General features: G+C 41.2%; 1 protein-coding gene across 1 annotated transcript; it reads right to left on the reverse strand.

The window, feature by feature from the left end:
• On the reverse strand, nt 1-23,500 carry LOC139367370 (excitatory amino acid transporter 5-like). Its single transcript, XM_071105595.1, has 11 exons — nt 23,173-23,500; nt 21,039-21,118; nt 19,905-20,120; nt 7,925-7,967; nt 7,573-7,780; nt 5,990-6,089; nt 4,783-5,016; nt 3,434-3,628; nt 2,301-2,435; nt 1,935-2,037; nt 1-1,661 (listed from the first exon to the last, which is right to left on the reverse strand). The coding sequence occupies exons 1-11, from the start codon at nt 23,416-23,418 to the stop codon at nt 1,497-1,499; spliced, it is 1,725 nt and encodes a 574-aa protein (XP_070961696.1). The 5' UTR covers nt 23,419-23,500; the 3' UTR covers nt 1-1,496.
• Between the last annotated feature and the right edge of the window lie 985 nt (nt 23,501-24,485).

The following is a 24,485-nucleotide window of genomic DNA, read 5'->3' on the forward strand; positions in this document are numbered from 1 at the left end:
CTTTTATTTCAGCTCATGAAACATGGGACCTACACTTTACATTTTGCCTTCATATTTTTTGTTCAGTATAGTATCATTGATTATATATGACTTATAGAGTATGGTTACATTTAATTTGCTCTGCTAAATCAATCCTTCGGTATGACTTCGATAGAACCAGATATAAAGAGGTCTCTCAAAAATAATTCTCAGGATAGCACATTGGTAGTAGTCAGTAACCAATATCAATGCTAAACAGGGCTGGTTTTAGTTAAAACCCTGGAGGGGAGACCAAATGGATAGCTGTAGATAGATCAACTATCCAGTAGGAGGTGCTGCCCAGCCTATTGTTTTCTCTCTCTGATAGTGGATATAACGATGACGAACTGACATTGTTCAAAGGTACAAATTCTATACAAGGTTGAAAATTGGTTCCCATGATGACATAATCTTGTAGTTGAAATTTCACCCTCAAAACAGTTTACGTTGACTTTTTTCAAATGAAATGTATTTTACATGTAGATTCCATGTCTAAATATGTTGACAAATGACGTTGAAACAATGTTGATTCATTCAGTTTGTGCCCAGTGGGAAGGAACTCAAGTCCATGTTGGTGTTGCATTTTATAGCAAAATATAAATAGACCAGAAATCACTTGAAATCAACAACACAAATATGTTTATCAAAATATGTACAATAAATGAATCTGAAGAAACAATGTTATTCCTAAAGTAATATGTTGCTAGGATTAAGGGAGGAATGTTTGCTTATGTGTTGGCAGACAAAATGGTTGGTGTCTGTGTAGATGATAAATTAAATATTTTATTTAAGGCAACACTACATTTTGTTTTTTGAAAGTCTATGAATATTAATAAAGTGGGCTCATATACAAAGATAATCAGAGGAGGTGTTTTGAATTTTACAGCATTTCTCCCTGTACTTTATTGCATTTAGAGATGGTTGAAACTGCCACTAAATGTTAGGTACATTAAAAGGAAGATTTAGTTGAGTTAAATATGAGTTCATTGCAATTGACCCAGAATGTACAATATGACCATACAATACTTCCTATGCTTGTCAAACAAATCAATAACGCACATAGTCTACGACTCCCAATAAAGTTGTTCAAAATGGATGTAGTTATAAACACATGGATCATGATGAGGAACAGTTCAGTAGAGAACAATAATAAATCAAATAAAAACATCCAGGGAATCCACTTGATGTTGGATGAGCCGAGTTAATAGCCATAGTCAATACCACATAAGATGGTAGTGGTAGAATGCGGCAATTCCTAACTCATCACTGTTAAAAAATATATTTAAAAAAATATTTGTGTAAAACACTGATTTGACCTTTGCAGTGTCACCATCAAAGTGGAACAAAATGTTCAGTCACAAAAAGTTAAGTCACAAAAAAAGGAGTAGATGACAGCAGTTTAATACTGTTTCATGGCAGAGGTGGAGGAAAAGCGCTCCAAAAATGTCCAGCATTTGAGGTTAGCGTGTTCCCAGGAGTTAAACTTGACAGATATTGTAGTATATAGTGGGGCTCTCGTTGACTGTGTCTTCCATCACCTCATAACAACAGTCTTGCTTGTGCAAAGGCAACTCGGTCAGTGGCATGCCATTCTGCATGTCGTGCAAGTTGTGTTTGTTCTGTGTGCCGTATGAAGGCTGGGACTGGGAAGGAACACACACACACAGTGATCAGTATCTCTGTGATAAGTGACAAAAACTGTTCAGATGTTCAGAGGTCTATATTCACATGACATATTGCTTTCATATTGGTTTTCTTGTAACCCTGGCCAGCACACACATTACATTAATCTAAGACCTCAGTAATTATTTTTGTGCAGGGTCTCTTATACCTCACATTAAAACAGTTTTACGGGAACTCAGGACTATAGGTGGATGATATGATATGGTTGCAGCTAGACAGTGACAGCTGCCTACCTTGCAAGTACCACCGCGAGGAAAGTCTTTCCGACATAAGTGGCCGATGATTCCTGCTGCCAGGGCGTCTCCAAGCACGTTGATCATGGTTCGGAATCGGTCCCTGAAAAGACAGGAAATACAAAAGCTCCAGAGATCAGCCTCCCACTCCAACCACAAACATTGTATCCGAATGCACCAAAATACTTCCCCATAACAACCAGTCTCTCCTATGCCATGAAGTTAGTAAACAATTTAAGGTTTCCCTTGACAACCATTCTAAATCATTGTCAGCTGTTTAAGTCACTATTAACTACATGTGTTCTAATATGTTGTAGGCCTACTGTAGATATTGAATATTACTAACTTATGTCATAGTGAACTTACAACACCCAGTCGATGGCCACAATGAGGGTGATGTCATCAGGTGGCAGACCCACTGATGTCAGGACAATGACCATGGTAACGAGGCCGGCCTGGGGAATCCCAGCAGCACCTATGCTGGCAGCTGTAGCTGTTATACTGTTAGAGACCAAAACAATCAATTACAAAGCTAAGAAGGTGATTTACAATACTATTCTGCCATGGTAACACTGATATGAGCAATACCTTTTGACAGCCTTATTGCTTGTAAGGATTTTTTATTAAATCAAACACAGTGATTGAATCTCATCATGAAAATAATATTTACTCAGTACAGCGATAATGCACATTCACATGTACTAATGTTGTGTGAAACAAAAGTAATATCAGGAGGAATGTTACTTTTTGTCACACCGGTTATAATCTCAGCACCCAGGACCAAGGCTGTCATGGCAGACTACACCGGGTGCTTACTGCTTTTGAGTTTGGACTCAAAGTTTCACCCTGCAGATGCAATGGTAGCTTTATGACTTGAAACCCAATACATACCCAGTGGTGTAAAGTAGTTAAGTAAAAATACTTTCAAGTACTACTTAAGTAGTGTTTTTGGTATCTGTACTTTACTATTTATATTTTTAACAACTTACTTTTACTTCACTAGGTTCCTAAAGAAAATAATGTACTTTTTACTCCATACAGTTTCTTTTTACACCCAAAAGTACTCATTTTGAATGCTTAGCAGGACATTAAAATTGTCCAATTCACACACTTATCAAGAAAACATCCCTGGTCATCCCTACTACCTGATCTGGCGGACTCACTAAACACAAATGCTTGGTTTGTAAATGATGTCTGAGTGTTGGAGTGTGCCCCAAGCTATCCGTGAATAAATAAAAAAACAAGAAGATGGTGCCATCTGGCTTGCTTAATATCAGGAACTTTAAATTATTTATACTTTCACTTTTGATACTTAAGTACATTTTAGCAATTACATTTACTTTTGATACTTAAGTATATTTAAAACCAAATACTTTTAGACTTTGATTCAAGTAGTATTTTACTAGGTGACTCACTTTTACGTGAATCATTTACTATTAAGGTATCTTTACTTTTACTAAAGTACGACAATTGGGTACTTTCTCCACCACTGTACATACCTAATGGTGACCAGCTGGCCAAAGTCCAGCTCATAATCGTTGACCTGGGCAATAAAGATGGCCGCCACGGCCTCATAAAGAGCCGTTCCGTCCATGTTGATGGTGGCCCCCACAGGCAGCACAAAGCGTGCTATCTGCCGATCCACATTGCAGTTCTCCAGCAAGCACTTCATAGTGATGGGTAGAGTGGCAGAACTTGAGAGAGAGAGAGAGAGAGAGAGAGAGAGAGAGAGAGATCGTTGACTAAGGGGCTTCTACCATTATGAACTGATATCCTCTGGATAGAATATTGTCAGTTTTCCTCCTTTTCGCATCCTTCTGTTTGCACTTCTTACTTACAACAATTGCAACACTGAGCTTTAAAGCTATTTAAAGTGAATTTTTAAACATACTTTTTGACATTTAAGTTATTATCTTAATACATTTCTGTCCTTCTATTGAAACTCACCATACTGGGGATCAATTGCAACATGATACAGATGAATTTGCCTACGGTAAAGGTTTTGTAGTGTTTGAAGCTGATCAATCAAACTCGCCATTACAATGTTTATAAGGAACCTTTTTCACGCATTCAGCTCAATCCTCTGACATTTTTCTTCACATCTGGTCCTGGAGGGCCACAGTGCATTTGTCCCTGCCCAACACTAGACTTCAGTGAGCGTTTTTTCGACTGTTCGGGCATATTATATTTTTGCTGGGGGGACACCGAAGTTTGGAGCCCAAGTCTAAGCCCCTTCATCTGTGATTGGTCAACAGTAAGGATTTTTCAATAAAGTCGACTCGTTTTCCTGCACATTTTTTGTTTTGAAAAATACTGCACCAAGCAGTATAGTTAGATGTAAAACGACGCAACTAAGATCTCTGCAAAAACGCCAAAATAAATGACAGATTTCTTGAGTTATCTTAGATTCATTCGGACTATTCTGAGGAAATGCATACTGGCTACGGCATCGCAAAATGGACAAACAGTACTATTGTCGCTTTTTTCTTATTTTTCAAGTGAAGGTCTTTTAAGGGAATATGCGAGCACACAAGTTTTGTTCGGCTAGGCGCCAGCCAAACTGAAGCATGCTGATGCCTTAACACACCTGATGAATCAGGTGTTATGGAACTTTGTTGAATGGGGGGCAGTTACTTTTCTATTCAGGGGGTGAGCTGAAATTCAATTCCTCATAAAAAGCAAAGCTCAATTTCCAATTCAACATGAGTTGAATGGCAATTAATTTCATGTTGAACTAACTGAATTAAGAAAGGAAATGACCCCAACCCTGGTTGCATACTGCAGACCTTCAGGAAAATTAACATCATTGTTCGATGAGAAAAATGGGCTCAGAAAGACAACTGCTTACCTTGAGGAGGTGGCCAGTGCTATGACCAAGGCTTGTAGCAGGCCTCTGATATAAGTGAAGGGGTTTTTCTGAGTCAGGACAAGGTAGAAGAAGGGGAGGAGGATGAGGCCGTGAACAAACAGCCCGGCCAGAACAGTGATGGTGTACCAGCCCAGCTTCTTCCCAAGATTAGATGGGTCCTGCATGTCCAGGATTTTTCCAGCTACGAGGAATATGATCCCAAATGGAAAATACCTGAAAGAAAAAGGAAGAACGAATGACCTACTGTATATATACAACGTGTTTCACGTTGGTAAAATACACACCTTCAAAGACTGTCTGTACTAGGTGAAATGTCAATGTGTTTTTCCTAATGAGCAGTTTCCACCAAGTGGAATAGAATAAAACTAAATAAATTGTTATTTTCTATTACATTATGTATTGTGAAAACTAGACGACTACTTTATTCATAAAAAATAATAAGAAAACAATTGCTGTGTTGTGTCACCTGAGTTGATCCCTGCCTCTAAAACCATGTCAGAGCCAAGAGTCATTCAAGGCTTTGAGGTAAATCCTATTAGCAATTGAACTTCTATGGTAAGGCCGTTTGAACAATTTGGCCGGGCCGTTTGAGGTAAACCTGAGCTGCATGGGTGGTGCCAAAGTTCCCTGGGATTAGTCACTGTTGACCCTGAGCACAGAGTGTGCTACTCCTGGTCGACTAATCCTCGACATGTGCAGCTCACTGCTGGGTGGAGCGAGTCAAGATGATTGCCTAACGTCTCCACCACATCTTGACCACAAGACGATGACCACGTTCTCACCACATGCCCGTGTACAGGCCGTAGCCTCAGAAAGTAACACGGAACACACATCTGGGTAGCAGACTGTTTCTTTAGATCCCACTAGTTTGAATGTTCATGGGTTATGCTGCTCATAGCAGAAAGCCAAAAGACTAGGTTGCCATCAAAGGCAACAGACTTGTGATATTTCTTGGGTAATTTAGCAGATGCTTGTATCCAAAGTGACAGTTTATAGTGACACACATTCAGTATACAGTGTACGGTATTCAGTATACAGTGTGGGAATCACACCCACAAACCTGGTGTTGCCGGTACCATCCTCTAACCCACTGAGCCAGTAAATTAGAACCTTTATTATTTAAACTAATGATAAATATGGTAACGGACACAGATGCTGGTACTTATAAAGCTGGTACCCCGCTTACCAAACAGCAGTGTTGGTGATTTTCATGACACATTCGTTGACGCACTGACACACGTTGACTAGTGGTGCTCCTCTTTCGCCCATTTTCCCCAGCAACAGCCCTGAAGGAACAAAATGAAAAATATATGTATCTGGCTTTATCTTCTCAGTCTAGAGAGATGGATACATATAATATTGATACTAGAGGGATAGACAGCTGCAGATGTATAATGTAAACAGACTTAATATAAACAGAAAAAAGAAGGAAACAGAAAAGACTGGCCTTCAGAATACAGTCAGTGGTGGAAAAAGTATCCAATTGTCATACTTGAGTGAAAGTAAACATACCTTAATAGAAAATGACTCAAGTAAAAGTGAAAGTCACCCAGTAAAATATTACTTGAGTAAAAGTCTAAAAGTTTTGATATACTTAAATATCAAAAGTAAATGTAATTGCTAAAATATACTTAACTGCAAAAAAATGTGGCAAAGAAATGTACTTTATGTCTACAATACTAAGTGTTATGTTTGGGGCATATCCAACACATCCCTGAGTACCACTCCTCATATTTTCAAGCATGGTGGTAGCTGCTTCATGTTATGGTTATTCTTGTCATGAGTAAAGACAAGGGAGTTTTTTAAGATAAAAATAAATGAAATAGAGCTAAGCACAGGCAAAATCCTAGAGAAAAACCTGTTTAAGTCTGCATTCTAACATACACTGGGAGACAAATTAGCCTTTCAGCAGGACAATAACCTAAAACACAAGGCCACATATACACTGGAGTTGGTTACCAAGATTACATTGAATGTTCCTGAGTGGCCTAGTTACAGTTTTGACTTAAATTGTCTTGAAAATCTATGGCAAGACTTGAAAATGGCTTACTAGCAATGATTAACAACCAACTTGACAGAGCTTGAAGAATATTTTAAAAGAATAATGGGCAGATATTATACAATTCAGGTGTGCAAAGCTCTTAGAGACTTACCCAGAAAGACACACAGCTGTAATCACTGCCAAAGGCAGTGCATTGACTCAAGGGTGTGAATACTGATGTAAATAAGATATTTCTGTATTTAATTTTCAATAAATTTTTTTTTCTTTTTTCTAATAACATGTTTTCACTTTGTCATTATGGGGTATTGTGTGCAGATGGGTGTAGATGGGTGAGAGAAAGAAAGCTATTTAATCCATTTTGAACTCAGGCTGTAACAAAACAACGTGGAATAAATCAAGGGGAATGAATACTTTCTGAAGGCACGGCAAATCGCTTCAGATTCTTTATATTAAGCAAACCATTAACGGATAGCCAGGGGCACACTGCAACAAATCATGTGTTTAGTGAGTCCGCCAGATCAGAGGCAGTAGGGATGACCAGGGATGTTCTCTTGATAACTGCGCATTTTTGGACCATTTTCCTGTCCTGCTAATCATTCAAAATGTAACGAGTACCTTTGAGTGTCAGGGAAAATGTATGGAGTAAAAGGTACATCATTTTCTTTAGGAATGTGGTGAAGTAAAAGTAGTCAAAAATATAAATAGTAATGTAAAGTAGTATTTTAAAGTATTTTTACTTAAGTACTTTACACCACTGCTGGTCTTACCCATAGTGGCCGAGAAGATGACAATCCCCAGCACATTCATCTGTTGGCTGTTGCCAGGTCTGGTCTTGTAGTGGATCTCAGGGGGTGGAGTGAGCTCCAGGAACACCGTCCGACCACTGGGGTCACTTTCATCAGGTATTGCGTACACAAAGTCGGGCTGCACTGTGACCCTGGAGACTTTCAGGATAGGAACCATATCTGTTTTGTACTGGAACAATAAGAACATTGCAGATGAGTAAGGCAATATAAACTACAATACACATCAGCTGTAGGGATATGTTAATCACAACCAATGGAACATCTGACTTATTAGGAACAATGGTAAATGTATCATTGGTCTAGTGTTACTCACCTGCTGAAATGTTGCCTCAATAAGATTGGAAGGAACCATATTCCTGTAAAAAGATAATATGTTATAATTTAGCATGTTGATATGTTGGTGTATGCATTAAGGGTGAAACACGTGGTCATTCATTAATGATCAGTGTCAGTAAGGTGTAATCAATACAGCACAAGAGAGAGTCATAATACGTTATAATTATTCCAACTTGATGAGTATGATTATCACAAATAGCATCCTTTTGAATTGTTACAGGAAGTGGTGAACCATACAAAGGAAAGTGGTCCCCTGCACTCTGAGAATTGATCTGATGTATTCTACAGAATGTATATATTCAGTGATGAATACACATTTTGAGATATGTCTGCATAAAATATTTGATGTGCTTAAAGTATTTGCATGGGCCAAACAAGTCATTTGATGTATTTGCAAAGAAAGTAAGAACTTGTGAAGTGTCTCAGTTGTGAACACAGTAGAGGCCATTTTCCCCCTATGTTATAAGGCCCCCTACAGTATGTTATAAGGCCCCCTACAGTATGTTATAGGCCCCCTACAGGCCATCACTGTAAATAAGAATTTGTTCTTAACTGACTTGCCTAGTTAAATAAAAATGTAAATTAATTTTATCAGTTTAACTCGGGCTCTCCTCTCTTCCGGTCTTTCCTTAACTAAATAATTAGATAAAGTGGGCAGACCATTCCCATGAGGGCCCTTAAAAGAGGGAGGTACGATCAGACAGACATGAGCCAGACTCCCTCCTGACGTGTGCTGGCGAAGAGATCCTCCACCGAGATCATTGTATCCCCACCGTTCATGATTGAGTTAATCTGTAAATCATCCCTTATGGATGACTAAAAATACCCTAATCACCCCTGTGATTTAACTGGATTGTGAGACAGTCATTGCTACTGCACAGAACTACGCAAGCATTGACAACAATAGGTAGTATCATGCATGTTAGGCATGTATCTAGTACCAGAGATGGGACCAAGTCACAATTTGGAAGTCTTAAGCAAGTCTCAAGTCTTAATCTTTGAGTCTCGAGTCAAATCCCAAGTAATAATGGGCAAGTCTCAAGTAAAATTCCAAATTCCACAGCTCAGGTCAAGTCACTAATTTGGGGTTTAGAGTCCTCAAGTCACTGTGTTTTATGCCAATTTCAATGCAGTTGCAATACATCACTGATTTTGGACCCACATGTTTTACGAACTGCATCCCTTTTCCCCCCCACTACCACAGTCTTTGAAACTGAATGCAACCATTTTGGGGACTGATGATGCCCTGATGCAGAGGTTGCCCCACAGGTCCCAGAGTGTTGGGGCAAATTGTTTTCCCTGGGGCCTGGAGATTCTCCTAATCTGGTAACCTAACCAGGTATAAATCAGGACCCTATAGGGTCTGACAGTGATTAATTAGTAGTTGTAAAAAGGTGTTTTTATGGGAGTGGGACCAGATTAACATTTACAGGAAATTAAAGGAGCAATTAGGGTTAAGTGCCTTGCTCAAGGGCACACTGACAGATTTTCACCTAGTCAGCTCAGGGATGTGAACCATTGACCTTTCGGTTACTGGCCCAACGCTCTTAACCACTAGGTTACCTGCCACCTACTCACCTAGGTATACAGATACAGTATTTTCTAAACAGGACACATGGTTTTAAATTAATTCTGGAAAAACTCCTGGCCCCAGGGAGGATGAAAACCCTGTCAAACTGCAGCAACCTTTTCATTTAACATTTACTTATAGAACATTTTATTTTAAAATGTCCTTCCCTTTACATCAGACTGAAAAATCATCTCGTTTTCTTCCCATACAGTTTAGGTGTAGGGTGCTGCAACATTTCTGTGAAGAGTTATTGCTTGTGTATGTTGGGAGTGATGTGTTATCACGTTTGCTAGTAAATACATACTGGAGGACAATGGGGCTGTGCGCGTTAGATTACATAGTTTGTGTCTGGCCTGCGCAACCGGTGATTTAAGTGACTGAGTGTTCAAGACACAGCACAGAAAGCATATAACCTGCAGCACTCCGTTATAAAGGAGTCATGACCGTGGTCCTCTTTGGGTATAGCGTGCCTTCCCCCTCTCTTTCTCGCCTACACCCAGGCTGCTGTTATCTCAAGTCGTAAATTCCTGGAGGAGACTCTCTTCCTCATGGCCAGACAGTATATATAGAGAGAAGGTTTCACATGAGAACAAAGGAACCTCTTCTCCAGCATAGAACTTGAGAACTGAACAATGTACATGTTTTGGAGAAGGTGTACACGGTCGGGGAAGAATCCAGCTACGACTGGTACATTTCGTTTAATGTTTGTGAAACTCATGAGAGACAATACAGCCACATTAGCATAACTCTGTTTATACAAGAGTCTCAGTTATGAGGCTTGTATCTAATTGTTGTATAAAATAAATGAGTAATGATGAAATTATTTGTGAAATTATGTAATGTGATTTTAAACTGTTTAATGCAAGGGAACACAATTCCCTTTAAAGTTAAGTAAGTCATTGGCCCGCCCCATGAGCACAGACATATACCTGGCGTCATGGGACAGCCTTTTTCTGCTCTTCCGAATATAACCCCCACCTTGGGAATTTATCTTCAAGACCAACTTACCTCGATAACCATGAGAGGGCTAAGGTTTCAGACCAATACCTCATCACAGAGGGAGTTAAGGTTTGAGTTGATTGTTGAATCTTTTAACCATACCACGTGGTTAAACTCTGAAACTATCGATCCGACAGAATAAGAACTACTCTTAGATACTAATTACTAGTCTGTAGCTAGAAATTGTGTACCCGTGAATGCGAAGGCTGACAACCGCCGAAACATCTATCTATAACAACATTGCTGAATGTTACTCTGAACTATCCATTCTAACCACGGCAGAGAGAGAGAGAGAGGGTGGACAAACTCAAACTTTCCAAAAGAGATCAAGACGACACACTGAGCTTAAATATATATACTGATTGCAATTATTCCCGAACGAGTGAGCTTTCATGTGCAAAGGATTAGCATTTCAATTGTTATAATTATCAACTTTGTAGTGTCTTTTATCTTTCGCGCCCTTCTCAGTCCCTTTGTCTACCAAGCCGCCATGCCGGATTAGGCCACTAGGGCACATCCCATATCATTTCCTTGTAACCATATTTACTCTGTTTGTGTGTGCATTATTGTGATTTAGTTAGTTAATAAATAAATTATTGAGACAATTGATGTATGGCGGATTCATAGTGAAGACTGGGTTCGTGCAGATAACCAGCAATTTACGACGTTTGGAATGAGACTAACGTGAGGTAAAGAATAATTCATTCATTAGAAGACTAATCGATCAGATGTTAAAATATCAGAAAAATTGTATTAGGAATATTTTTGTAATCTGAATATTTTCCTTGGTGCCCCGACTTCCTAGTTAATTACATTTACACGATTACGTTAGTTTAATCACGTAATAATAATTACAGAGAATTTATTTGATCAAAATAAGTCTTCAGTTTAATGATGCCAAAGACACGACAAAGGACATATAGGATAATATAGTGCGTGAGATGACAAAATTCAAGTCGATATCGAGTGGCAAGTGTTTTTTCTTTTTGCAAAGTCAAGTCTCAAGTTGCAACATTTGCTAGAGGACAAGTTTTCATCATATCAAATCAAATTGGCGCCGACAGAGATGGCCGCCTCGCTTCGCGTTCCTAGGAAACTATGCAGTTTTTTGTTTTTTTACGTGTTATTTCTTACATTAGTACCCCAGGTCATCTTAGGTTTCATCACATACAGTCGAGAAGAACTACTGAATATAAGATCAGCGTCAACTCACCATCAGTACGACCAAGAATACGCTTTTCGCGACGCGGATCCTGTGCTCTGCCTTACAAACAGGACAACGGAGTGGATCCCATGCAGCGACCCAAAAAAACGACTCCGAAAAAGAGGGAAACGAGGCGGTCTTCTGGTCAGACTCCGGAGACGGGCACACCGTGCACCATTCCCTAGCATTCTTCTTGCCAATGTCCAGTCTCTTGACAACAAGGTTGATGAAATCCGAGCAAGGGTAGCATTCCAGAGGGACATCAGAGACTGTAACGTTCTTTGCTTCACGGAAACGTGGCTTACTGGAGAGACGCTATCCGAAGCGGTGCAGCCAACAGGTTTCTCCACGCATCGCGCAGACAGGAAAAAACATCTTTCTGGTAAAAAGAGGGGCGGGGGCGTATGCCTTATGACTAACGTGACATGGTGTGATGAAATAAACATACAGGAACTCAAATCCTTCTGTTCACCTGATTTAGAATTCCTCACAATCAAATGTAGACCGCATTATCTACCAAGAGAATTCTCTTCGATTATAATCACAGCCGTATATATCCCCCCCCAAGCAGACACATCGTTGGCTCTGAATGAACTTTATTTGACTCTTTGCAAACTGGAAACCATTTATCCGGAGGCTGCATTCATTGTAGCTGGGGATTTTAACAAGGCTAATCTGAAAACAAGACTCCCCAAATTTTATCAGCATATCGATTGCGCAACCAGGGGTGGAAAGACCTTGGATCATTGTTACTCTAACTTCCGCGACGCATATAAGGCCCTGCTCCGCCCCCCTTTCGGAAAAGCTGACCACGACTCCATTTTGTTGATCCCTGCCTACAGACAGAAACTAAAACAAGAGGCTCCCACGCTGAGGTCTGTCCAACGCTGGTCCGACCAAGCTGACTCCACACTCCAAGACTGCTTCCATCACGTGGACTGGGACATGTTTCGTATTGCGTCAGACAACAACATTGACGAATACGCTGATTCGGTGTGCGAGTTCATTAGAACGTGCGTTGAAGATGTCGTTCCCATAGCAACGATTAAAACATTCCCTAACCAGAAACCGTGGATTGATGGCAGCATTCGTGTGAAACTGAAAGCGCGAACCACTGCTTTTAATCAGGGCAAGGTGTCTGGTAACATGACCGAATACAAACAGTGCAGCTATTCCCTCCGCAAGGCTATCAAACAAGCTAAGCGTCAGTACAGAGACAAAGTAGAATCTCAATTCAACGGCTCAGACACAAGAGGCATGTGGCAGGGTCTACAGTCAATCACGGACTACAGGAAGAAATCCAGCCCAGTCACGGACCAGGATGTCCTGCTCCCAGGCAGACTAAATAACTTTTTTGCCCGCTTTGAGGACAATACAGTGCCACTGACACGGCCTGCAACGAAAACTCCTTCACTGCAGCCGAGGTGAGTAAGACATTTAAACGTGTTAACCCTCGCAAGGCTGCAGGCCCAGACGGCATCCCCAGCCGCGCCCTCAGAGCATGCGCAGACCAGCTGGCCGGTGTGTTTACGGACATATTCAATCAATCCCTATACCAGTCTGCTGTTCCCACATGCTTCAAGAGGGCCACCATTGTTCCTGTTCCCAAGAAAGCTAAGGTAACTGAGCTAAACGACTACCGCCCTGTAGCACTCACTTCCGTCATCATGAAGTGCTTTGAGAGACTAGTCAAGGACCATATCACCTCCACCCTACCTGACACCCTAGACCCACTCCAATTTGCTTACCGCCCAAATAGGTCCACAGACGATGCAATCTCAACCACACTGCACACTGCCCTAACCCATCTGGACAAGAGGAATACCTATGTGAGAATGCTGTTCATTGACTACAGCTCGGCATTCAACACCATAGTACCCGCCAAGCTCGTCATCAAGCTCGAGACCCTGGGTCTCGACCCCGCCCTGTGCAACTGGGTACTGGACTTCCTGACGGGCCGCCCCCAGGTGGTGAGGGTAGGCAACAACATCTCCTCCCCGCTGATCCTCAACACTGGGGCCCCACAAGGGTGCGTTCTGAGCCCTCTCCTGTACTCCCTGTTCACCCACGACTGCGTGGCCACGCACGCCTCCAACTCAATCATCAAGTTTGCGGACGACACAACAGTGGTAGGCTTGATTACCAACAACGACGAGACGGCCTACAGGGAGGAGGTGAGGGCCCTCGGAGTGTGGTGTCAGGAAAATAACCTCACACTCAACGTCAACAAAACTAAGGAGATGATTGTGGACTTCAGGAAACAGCAGAGGGAACACCCCCCTATCCACATCGATGGAACAGTAGTGGAGAGGGTAGCAAGTTTTAAGTTCCTCGGCATACATATGACAGACAAACTGAATTGGTCCACTCACACAGACAGCATTGTGAAGAAGGCGCAGCAGCGCCTCTTCAACCTCAGGAGGCTGAAGAAATTCGGCTTGTCACCAAAAGCACTCACAAACTTCTACAGATGCACAATCGAGAGCATCCTGGCGGGCTGTATCACCGCCTGGTACGGCAACTGCTCCGCCCTCAACCGTAAGGCTCTCCAGAGGGTAGTGAGGTCTGCACAACGCATCACCGGGGGCAAACTACCTGCCCTCCAGGACACCTACACCACCCGATGTCACAGGAAGGCCATAAAGATCATCAAGGACATCAACCACCCGAGCCACTGCCTGTTCACCCCGCTATTATCCAGAAGGCGAGGTCAGTACAGGTGCATCAAAGCTGGGACCGAGAGACTGAAAAACAGCTTCTATCTCAAGGCTATCAGACTGTTAAACAGCCACCACTAACATTGAGTGGCTGCTGCCAACACACTGACACTGACTCAACTCCAGCCACTTTAATAATGGGAATTGATGGGAAATTATGTAAATATATCACTAGCCACTTTAAACAATGCTACCTTATATAATGTTACTTACCCTACATTATTCATCTCATATGCATACGTATATACTGTACTCTATATCATCGACTGTATCCTTATGTAATACATGTATCACTAGCCACTTTAACTATGCCACTTTGTTTACATACTCATCTCATATGTATATACTGTACTCGATACCATCTACTGTATCTGCCTATGCTGCTCTGTACCATCACTCATTCATATATCCTTATGTACATATTCTTTATCCCCTCACACTGTGTACAAGACAGTAGTTTTGGAATTGTTAGTTAGATTACTTGTTGGTTATTACTGCATTGTCGGAACTAGAAGCACAAGCATTTCGCTACACTCGCATTAACATCTGCTAACCATGTGTATGTGACAAATAAAATTTGATTTGATTTGATTTGAATTGGTCACATACCCATATTTAGCAGATGTTATTGCTGGTGTAGCGAAATGCTTGTGTTCCTTGCTCCAACAGTGCAGTAGTATCTAACAATTCACATATTTATTTATTTGTATGTTTTATCAATTTAATTATTGCCAGAAGTAGTCATTTGGACTGGAATGTCTATTTATGCTCTTCATTTGAGGGGAGAAAAACATATGAATTAACACCCAAATATTAGAGATGACTTTATTAAGACATAGGCTTGACACGTTAGCATGTCTTGTATTACATTAAAAGCCAATATGCAGCTCCCTATTTTTTGCCATTTAAAAACATACAAAGCCCAATGTGATTGGGACAGATATTAGATAGGAGTTTGATGTGAGATTCTGGTAATTGATTGTTGTTAGACTGGATATATAGGCTGTTTTGAAACTACAGATACTAGTTTGCGTGAGAATGCTAGTTTCTGTGAGACAGGTGAAGGTTGTAACTAGACTGAGGCCAGTATTTAATCAACTGTAGACAGTGGATTCCCAGTTAGCAAAAGTGTGTTTGATTTGCACAGAAAGAAGTCCTATGAAGGGAGTGGACACTTGATATGGAAATTGGCGGTCTGGTTGTGGGTGCTGGATGACTTCTCAGCCTGATTTGTCATCAGCACTGAAGTGTCATGCTACAGGACTGAGAGTCCCTAAATCTAGTGCCAGCTCCCCTTTACCCAGGATACACTGCTGTAACAAATACAATTTAGGGCCTATACTCCTGAAAGCACTTTTTGGAAAATCACTATCTGCAATTGATTGAACACTGGCTAGGTTTTGCTGGCAATCAGTCTAAATATTTTGGTTATTAGTTGTCCCTAGACTGTAAGAAAAAGTAAGTAGCCATGAGCCGGAACAGAGCAGGAGGGTATAACTGTACCGTGAGGCAGCTTGATGTTCAAGTAGACCCCCTGGACAGGACACTAGTCGATCGCAGGACCTTACCCCCAATCAATCTCCTTAATGCTGAGTGCCAAACAGAGACACATTGGGTCCCATTTTTAGAGTCTTGACACAGCCAGTGATAAAACTCCCAACCTTCCAATCTCAGAGCGGAGACACTAACCACAAGGCCGCTGTGTTGGTCCCTACATTGTAAGTATTGCATATGGGCAATTCCACGCTAACGGAATTGTGCTGATACTAATATTTTTCACTTAAAACATATGCATCATAAAAACCATTGATTTCAAAGTTGAACAAACCATACAACTCTATGCACAAGGACTACTTTTTACAATTTACAAAGAAATGTTTACAAAAACACATTTACTGGAAGAACTGTGCAGATGCGAAGTTTGGTAACAGTAAAATCTCCCTCTGTTTTTTATGTGATCACATTTTCAAAAAATGTAAATATCTGCTCTGAATTAAGAATGAGGTGTCAGCTATGACATGGCACCTTGACTATGAAAAACAATATTTTGGTTATTGAACTAGAGTAAATTAGGTGGATTTATAACCGGTAACAGAATTGTGTTAAAGGAATTTCATCATGGGTCCCTGATCTGTACTACACAGAAATGCATAACAATGAACTATGAATGCCATTCTCTTCAAGGTGATGTATTCTAAACAGGTACATAAAGATGAGGATATTGCATATTTTTATTTTATTCTATACCCTGGCTATTACTTTAATAAGCTCTGCCACCAAACAAGACCAAATTTGGTTGGCCCGGATCTGAACCAATCATAGACGTCTAGGTTTTACAAGTTTGGACAGTACAGCACAGTACAGTACAACATAGAACATAGTTCAGTACATTACAGTAGAGTTCAGTACAGTAGAGTATATACAAGTAGAGTATAGTTCAGTACAGTAGAGTTCAGTACAGTATAGTAAAGAAGAGTAGAGTATAGTTCATTATAGTGTCCTCAACTCTACTCCACTCTATTCTACACTACTGTACTGTACTATACTTTTCTTTAGTGTACAGTAGTGTGCTCTACTGTAATGTACTCTACTGGGATGTCCGAATTTGTGAAACATAGACTTCTATGACTGGTTCGGATTTGGTCCGGTCAGTATGAGCCGGGAGAGGTGACATTAATTGGAGCGAGAGAGAGAGGAGGGGTTGTCCAGACTTTTGGTTTGACCACCAGATGACAGAAAGAGAGAGAAAACAGTTGAACATCAGCTGAACATAACAGTATGCCAGTGGAAGGGAAGACAATATAGCAGGTGACCCAACTGGGGTTTGTAACTACCATGATTTTCCATTGCAGCAATTCATATTTTTCTGAAATGACATTACCGATTTGGTAACAGAATCACTGTTCCTAGGGCATCATTGAAAATAATATATATATATATTTTTTTTAGGGCCTCCCGGGTGGCGCTGTACTGCAGCGCTAGCTGTGCCATCAGAGACTCTGGGTTCGCGCCCAGGCTCTGTCGTAACCGGCCGCGACCAGGAGGTCCGTGGGGCGACACACAATTGGCCTAGCGTCGTCTGGGTTAGGGAGGGCTTGGCCGGTAGGGATGTCCTTGTCTCATCGCGCACCAGCGACTCCTGTGGCGGACCGGGTGCAGTGCGCGCTAACCAAGGTTGCCAGGTGCACGGTGTTTCCTCCGACACATTGGTGCGGCTGGCTTCCGGGTTAGATGCGCGCTGTGTTAAGAAGCAGTGCGGCTTGGTTGGGTTGTGTATCGGAGGACACATGACTTTCAACCTTCGTCTCTCCCGAGCCCGTACGGCAGTTGTAGCGATGAGACAAGATAGTAGCTACTAAAACAATTGGATACCACGAAATTGGGGAGAAAAAGGGGTAAAAAAATATATATATATTTTTTCTTAAATAAAGGTAAAATAAAATAAACATTTTAAAAATGTCATAATTCATGAATAAAATTGATTGTAAAAAACATAACTAGTTTATATGTCTACCTTGACCTGTTACTTCTGTGAACTTTCATTATCCTCCTCATGAGGAAGAGAAATTAGAAAAAATCTTCAAGATATGTGGGTTTTTGGTAACGGAATTTCCAGGCACAAGGCAAAAAATTATCCTAAACTTAATATAAATGTTGATATTAGTTGGCAGGGGTCTTTACTTTTGATGTATTTCTAATACCGTGAGACGTTTTTTGGTAGGATGTTTTCTAAGACCCTTTTACCATCAAAGCCTTTGCTTATTCCACATTTTTATGATGGTAAATGGTTGAAAATCTTGATATGCCTTAATAAATAAAATAAAAAATATACTCTTAGCTTTCATTTGACACCCAAATTGACATGCTCCTATGATCTTCACATGTTGGTGCTTATGTTTCCTTTAACATGAAAATGACCATATTGTTTGTCCCTAGACTGAAAGTATTGTTGTAGATATTGGTTGTCCATAAAATATAGGTATTTTGTAATATCGCTTGTCCCAGCACCTAGGCCCTAGATGTATATTGATTGCTGTAAATATTGCCCCCCCCCCCCAAAGTAAACCCCTATTTAAAAAAAAGTTTTTGTACAAAAAAAGTCTAAAATCACCAGTAATTCAGCAAAAAAAAAGTATTTTTTATTACGAAAGAGACACATACTACATGAGTATGTACAAAAGTATGTGGACACCTACTTGTCAAACATCTCATTCCTAAATAATGGGCATTAATATGGAGTTGGCCACCCCTTTGCTGATATAACAGCCTCCACTCTTCTGGGAAGGCTTTACACTAGATGGTGGAACAATGCTGCAGGGACTTGCTTCTTTTCAGCCACAAGAGCATTAGTGAGGTTGGGCAGTGATGTTGGGTGATTAGGCCTGGCTCGCAGTCAGCGTTCCAATTCATCCCAAAGGTTTTCGATGGGGTTGAGGGCAGGGCTCTGTGCCAGTCAAGATCTTCCACACCGATCTTGACCTCACTTTCTGCACTGGGGCATTGCATGCTGAAACAGGAAAGGGCCTTCCCTAGACTGTTGCCACAAAGTTAGAAGCACAGAATCATCTAGAATGTCATTGTATAATGTAGCATTAAGATTTCCCTTCACTGGAACTAAGGGGCCTAACCCGACGCATGAAAAACAGCCCCAGACCATTATTCCTCCCCCACCGAACTTTATAGTTGTCGCTATGCATTGGGGCAAATAGCGTTCTCCTGGCATCCGCCAAACCTAGACTAGTCCGTCGGTCTATCAGATGGTGAAGTCTGATTCATCACTCCGGAGAACATGTTTCCACTGCTCGAGAGTCTAATGGGGGCGAGCTTTACACCCCACTAGCTGACCGTTGGCATTGTGCATGGTGATCTTAGGCTTGTGTGCTGCTGCTCTGCCATGGAAACCCATTTCATGAAGCTCCCGACCAATAGTTATTGTGCTGACGTTGCTCCCAGAGGCAGTTTGGAACTCGGTAGTGAGTATTGCAACTGAGGACAGTCAATTTTTAAGCACTATAAGCTGTGAGTTTATGTGACCTACCACCTACCAATGGGCCATTGTTGCTCCTAAATGTTTGCCCTTCACAATAACAGCACTTACAGTTGACCGGGGCAGCTCTAGCAGGGCAGAAATATACACCTGTCAGCAACGGGTGTGGCTGGAATGGCAAAATCCACAAATTTGAAGGGGTGTCCACATGTTTTTGGCCATGGAGTGTATGTGATCGTGTCTCAATGTAATCAAGCTATGAAATTATTGTTATTTTAGAATAAAATACATTTTTGGTCAATTTTTGTGGTCAATTTGCAGTGTACAAATTATTATAATTATGTTTCGGTCCCCCGACCATCCGCTCCGACAAAAATCAACCCACGGCTGAATCTAGTTGCCTATCCCTGCCTTAGACAGTATTGATTGTTTGTAGATATTGCTTGTCGAGCTTCAGGTTTATCTTCATTGGTCACTCACCTGATGAGATCTAGCAAGGCATCAGCAGAAGTCATGACGGGCCCTCCTCCTAGCCTGATGCTGTCCATCTCGGTGCCCACCCCAGGCTTGATGATGATCACCAGCAGGATACCTACCACCACCGCAATGAAGGTGGTCCACAGGTAGTAGGTCACAGTGAGAACACCCACACGACAACAGGCTTTGGGCTCCATGGATGACAGGCCTGACATTAAACTGTAAAAGGGAAAAGAGAGAGAGCATCAAATAATGGAAATGTACAATAAATAATGTCCCAATAATTGCACTGGTGCCTACATTTGTACTCAAATATGGTTCCAATCTACTGACCTGTTAAATGGAGTGTGGACCTAAGCAAGATCTAATTCTAATTTCTAATGAAGTGGCAGAAGGACCCCGTTTCAAATGTTTGTTGTAAGTACTACTACTTCTTATACCATCGGACAGGTGTGATATAACTGGAACCAGTCATGTTATGTAGACAATTGTCACACCCTGACCATAGTTTACTTTGTATATTTCTATGTTTTGGTTGGTCAGGGTGTGATCTGAGTGGGCATTCTATGTTACATGTCTAGTTTGTCCAGTTCTATGTTCGGCCTGATATGGTTCTCAATCAGAGGCAGGTGTTCGTCATTGTCTCTGATTGGGAACCATATTTAGGTAGCCTGGGTTTCACTGTGTGTTTGTGGGTGATTGTTCCTGTCTATGTGTTTTCACCAGATAGGCTGTTTAGGTTTTCGTTACGTTCTTTATTTTGTAGTGTTTGTATTGATTCGTGTTTTACGTTTGTTTATTAAAACATGGATCGCAATCTACACGCTGCATTTTGGTCCGACTCTCCTTCTCATACAGAAAACCGTTACAACAATATGGAATCTATTGACATTTGGTTTCCAAAAATTACCATTCTGTAGGGGGTAAGCTACTTTCAGTGGGTGTAGTGTGATAACAGCAGCAAAATTAGTCAACATCCCTTGTCCAGTTATGCAATTTTCTCAAAAGCATTTTAAAAGTCACTTTTGAGGCTGAAAATCTTTTGTGTTGAGTGAACATCAAATATTTGTATTCCGCTGTTGCTGACTAAATATAAAACCATATTACGGGACAGAGGCTGACATCACAGATGTTTACCTGGATGTGATGAGGGGGAGGATAAGCATTTTGAGCATTCTCATGAGAAGCTCTCCAGGGAACGAGAAATATATCTTAGCCTGGAGGGGAAATCAGAAGAAACATAAGTTACATAAAAACAATTACTATACATTATAAGTAGACATGAACCCCTCCAAAGCAGTGGCAGCTGGTGACTTAATTTGAGGAAAATTATGCATCTTCAAACATATTACAAAACTTAAGAAACCCAAGCAGTGTTCCTGACTTCAAACTCTTTCCACAGGAGACCCTTTTCAAAGGTTGGACAGATATTTTTGTTTCAAGTATTCCTTTCCAATAGGAAAAAGTTCCCATCAGCACACACTTGGGTGAATCTCAAATGCCTTTTGCTTTTCAGATGCACCCCTTGTGAAAAGGTTGTTCTTGGTTTTCAAAATAGTACAAAAAAAGTAGAATAATCTTGGTTGATTCGATCAGGTTCATAGGAATATAATCTTTATAATTGACATTAGTCATTGATCAAATATAAAATCAATGTGGTTTCAGATGTTTGGATGGCGTTGATACTGTAGGTCTCAGAGCCATAGCTCTAGCTGTAAGTGACAGAGTTGGGGTCAATTTCATTTAAATTCAGAAAGTATACATTGAAGAAAATTGGAATGGAATTGACCACAACCCCGATGAGTGACACAGTTCTTAGTTGTAACACGCACAGTAATTCCCACCAGTTAAACCTTTGCTCACTTTTAAACATCAGCCTTGGGTCACACGTCACCTGTGATTATCGAGCACACTTAAGGCCATGTTTGCTTTGGCAAGCCAATTCTCAGTCTGAGATCAAATAATCCCCTCTCCTCTCCTGACACGACTGAGCTTGGATTGACCTGTTCTGAACACCGGTTTTCTTTCATCTTTCACGTAAAAGTGAACTGGAAGGGCGTGATAATGTGGGCAGATGATACATTTCCTTCCTAAACTTATGAGTCCCAAAAGATGGCCTATAACCATCTAGGTATCTCCTGTTGCTTTCCAAGAATATGCTGCAATTCCTTTTCTGAAGTCATTCATCGATTCACCATATATGGTCTAGATGACAATTTCTTCCTCCACAAAATGCATTGAGACTGCTACATGTGCGTCAACGGAGTGCTTTCCTCTCAGAAACATTTTGCTTAGTAGAGGTCATTATCTCCTTCCCAACAACCACTTTTTCAATCAAGAGGATGAATGCAGGCTGCTCTTATAGCTGTGCACTGGCTCGCTGTTCCTATAACAACTGTAACACACAACACTTTACAGGGTTCCATTCCCATCCTTTGCTGATAGTGTTGTGCACTTGAAGCTTCTCTCAATGGTTCATTAGGTCTGGGTGCTGATGATATCCTTTGTTTTTCTACAATCCAACAACGAAATGCTCCAGTGCATCAAGGCAATGCAAACAGGAGCTCTGTAGGCGTTTAAGTGGAACACCGTCACGAAAAGAGGGCGAGGTGGTCAAACAGAAAAGTGCCCAATGTATAAAACATTAAGAACACCTACTCTTTCCATGACATAGACTGACCAGGTGAATCCAGGTGAAAGCTATGATCCCTTATCGATGTCACTTGTTAAATCCATTTTAAATCAGTGAAGATGAAGGGGAGGAGACAGGTTAAAGAAGCATTTTTAAGCCTTGAGACAATTGAGACATGGATTGTGTATGTGTGCCATTCAGAGGGTGAATGGGCAAGACTTAAGTGCCTTTGAACAGGATATGGTAGTAGGTGCTAGGTACACCGGTTTGTGTCAAGAACTGCAACGCTGATGGGTTTTTCACACTCAAGTTTCCTGTGTGTATCAAGAATTGTCCACCATCCAAAGGACATCCAGTCAACCTGACACAACAGTTGGAAGCATTGGGTTCAACATGCACCAGCATCCCTGTAGAACGCTTTTGACACATTGTAGAGTCCATACCCCGACAAATTCAGGCTGTTCTGAGGGGAGGGCCTCTCAATATTAGGAAGGTGTTCTTAATATTTTGTACACTCAGTGTATGTATGCACTGCTAAGAGACTTCCAAACCAAGAGACATAGGGACCTGGAAGGCTGGCACATCAAATATTCAAACAGAATTTGCACATGCATCTGACTGTGATAAAGAGCAATTTACCTGGGTAGAGAGATGGCTCCCTCTTAACACAGCCCCCAGGACACAGCCCGTCAACACGGCAAATACCGAGAGCGTCAGCAAGCCATTGCGCTTCACGTAGCCCCTTAACCACTGTTTCAAGTCATCAACAAAAGCCCCATGGAGAAATCTATTGATACGTTGGTACATGGTTTCTCCTCTTGGAGAATATGAGCTATTGTTGGAGTGCGTCTCCTCGCGTTCAGTGGGCAGTAGTAGCTCCTCCATAGTTCCAAGTCCTTCACTGGGAAGACCGTCAAATTCTTCTGGAGTGGGGCGATTCTGAGGAACCACATAGCCTACATGGGGATTAAGCCATCATTGCTGTGTAGAGTAAACACCTGCCAGCCACAGTCCACAGTCAGGGAGAATTAGCGGGACTAAGAGGCTTACAAGTGTGTAATAAAATCTAACAAGTCTCTCTTGTTAGGCGGCTGCCATGCTTATGTACTTCTTCATTGTCGATGTCTTGTCATCTCAATCAATCAACACATTTATAAAGCTCTTTTGACATCAGCAGTTGTCACAAAGTGTTTTTACAGTAATCCGGAATAGAACTCAAAGAGCAAGCAGAAGTGGAAGCAGAAGCACAGTGGCCAGGAAAAACTCCCTAGAGGCCTAGAGAAAAACCTAGAGAGGAACAAAGCTAAGAACATAAGGTCCATCCTCTTCTAGGTGTAACAGGCAATCTGCAACAACCTTGCTTTTCGCAGGACCTTTAACTTTCTTGGACACGTTATAGGCTACTGAGGGCATAGCTGTGGGAAGTAGGGGTGCTGAGGATGCTGCAGCACCCCTTGAAAAATAGAATAATAAAAAATATATATTTTTAAATGATTAAATAACAAAGTAGTGCACTGTGCCTTTACTAGTCCCGTATTAGCTGACCAATATGGCCGCCTGTAGGACAATTTTTTTTTCAGCATTGCACAATTAAATTATACATTCAGAAACGTTTGCATTCGCATCCTTGATTCTTTTTAAAAATGTGCTTTCAAATTGAATTTATGAACTGAGATTAAATGAATCCCAATTAAACTGATCCCATCTCGAACATCTAAGAATCAGTAGATGAATCCCCATTAAGGTCAATCTTATAAAGTTTGATCGTCATTGTGATCTAGATAACAAAACAAAGGGATGGCTGCAATCCAATCAAATCCTAACCCCGCACAGGCTATATAAGATGCGTAGGTGGAAAGGTGAGCCAACAGTTAAGCAATGGTTAATGCAACTAGTTTGAGAGGCTTGGGAAGAGGTTGTGCCACATTTTGACCTAGATGTGTGTGCCAAAA

Source organism: Oncorhynchus clarkii, chromosome 1 (assembly GCF_045791955.1).
Source record: "Oncorhynchus clarkii lewisi isolate Uvic-CL-2024 chromosome 1, UVic_Ocla_1.0, whole genome shotgun sequence".
NCBI classification, from domain to species: Eukaryota; Metazoa; Chordata; class Actinopteri; order Salmoniformes; family Salmonidae; genus Oncorhynchus; species Oncorhynchus clarkii.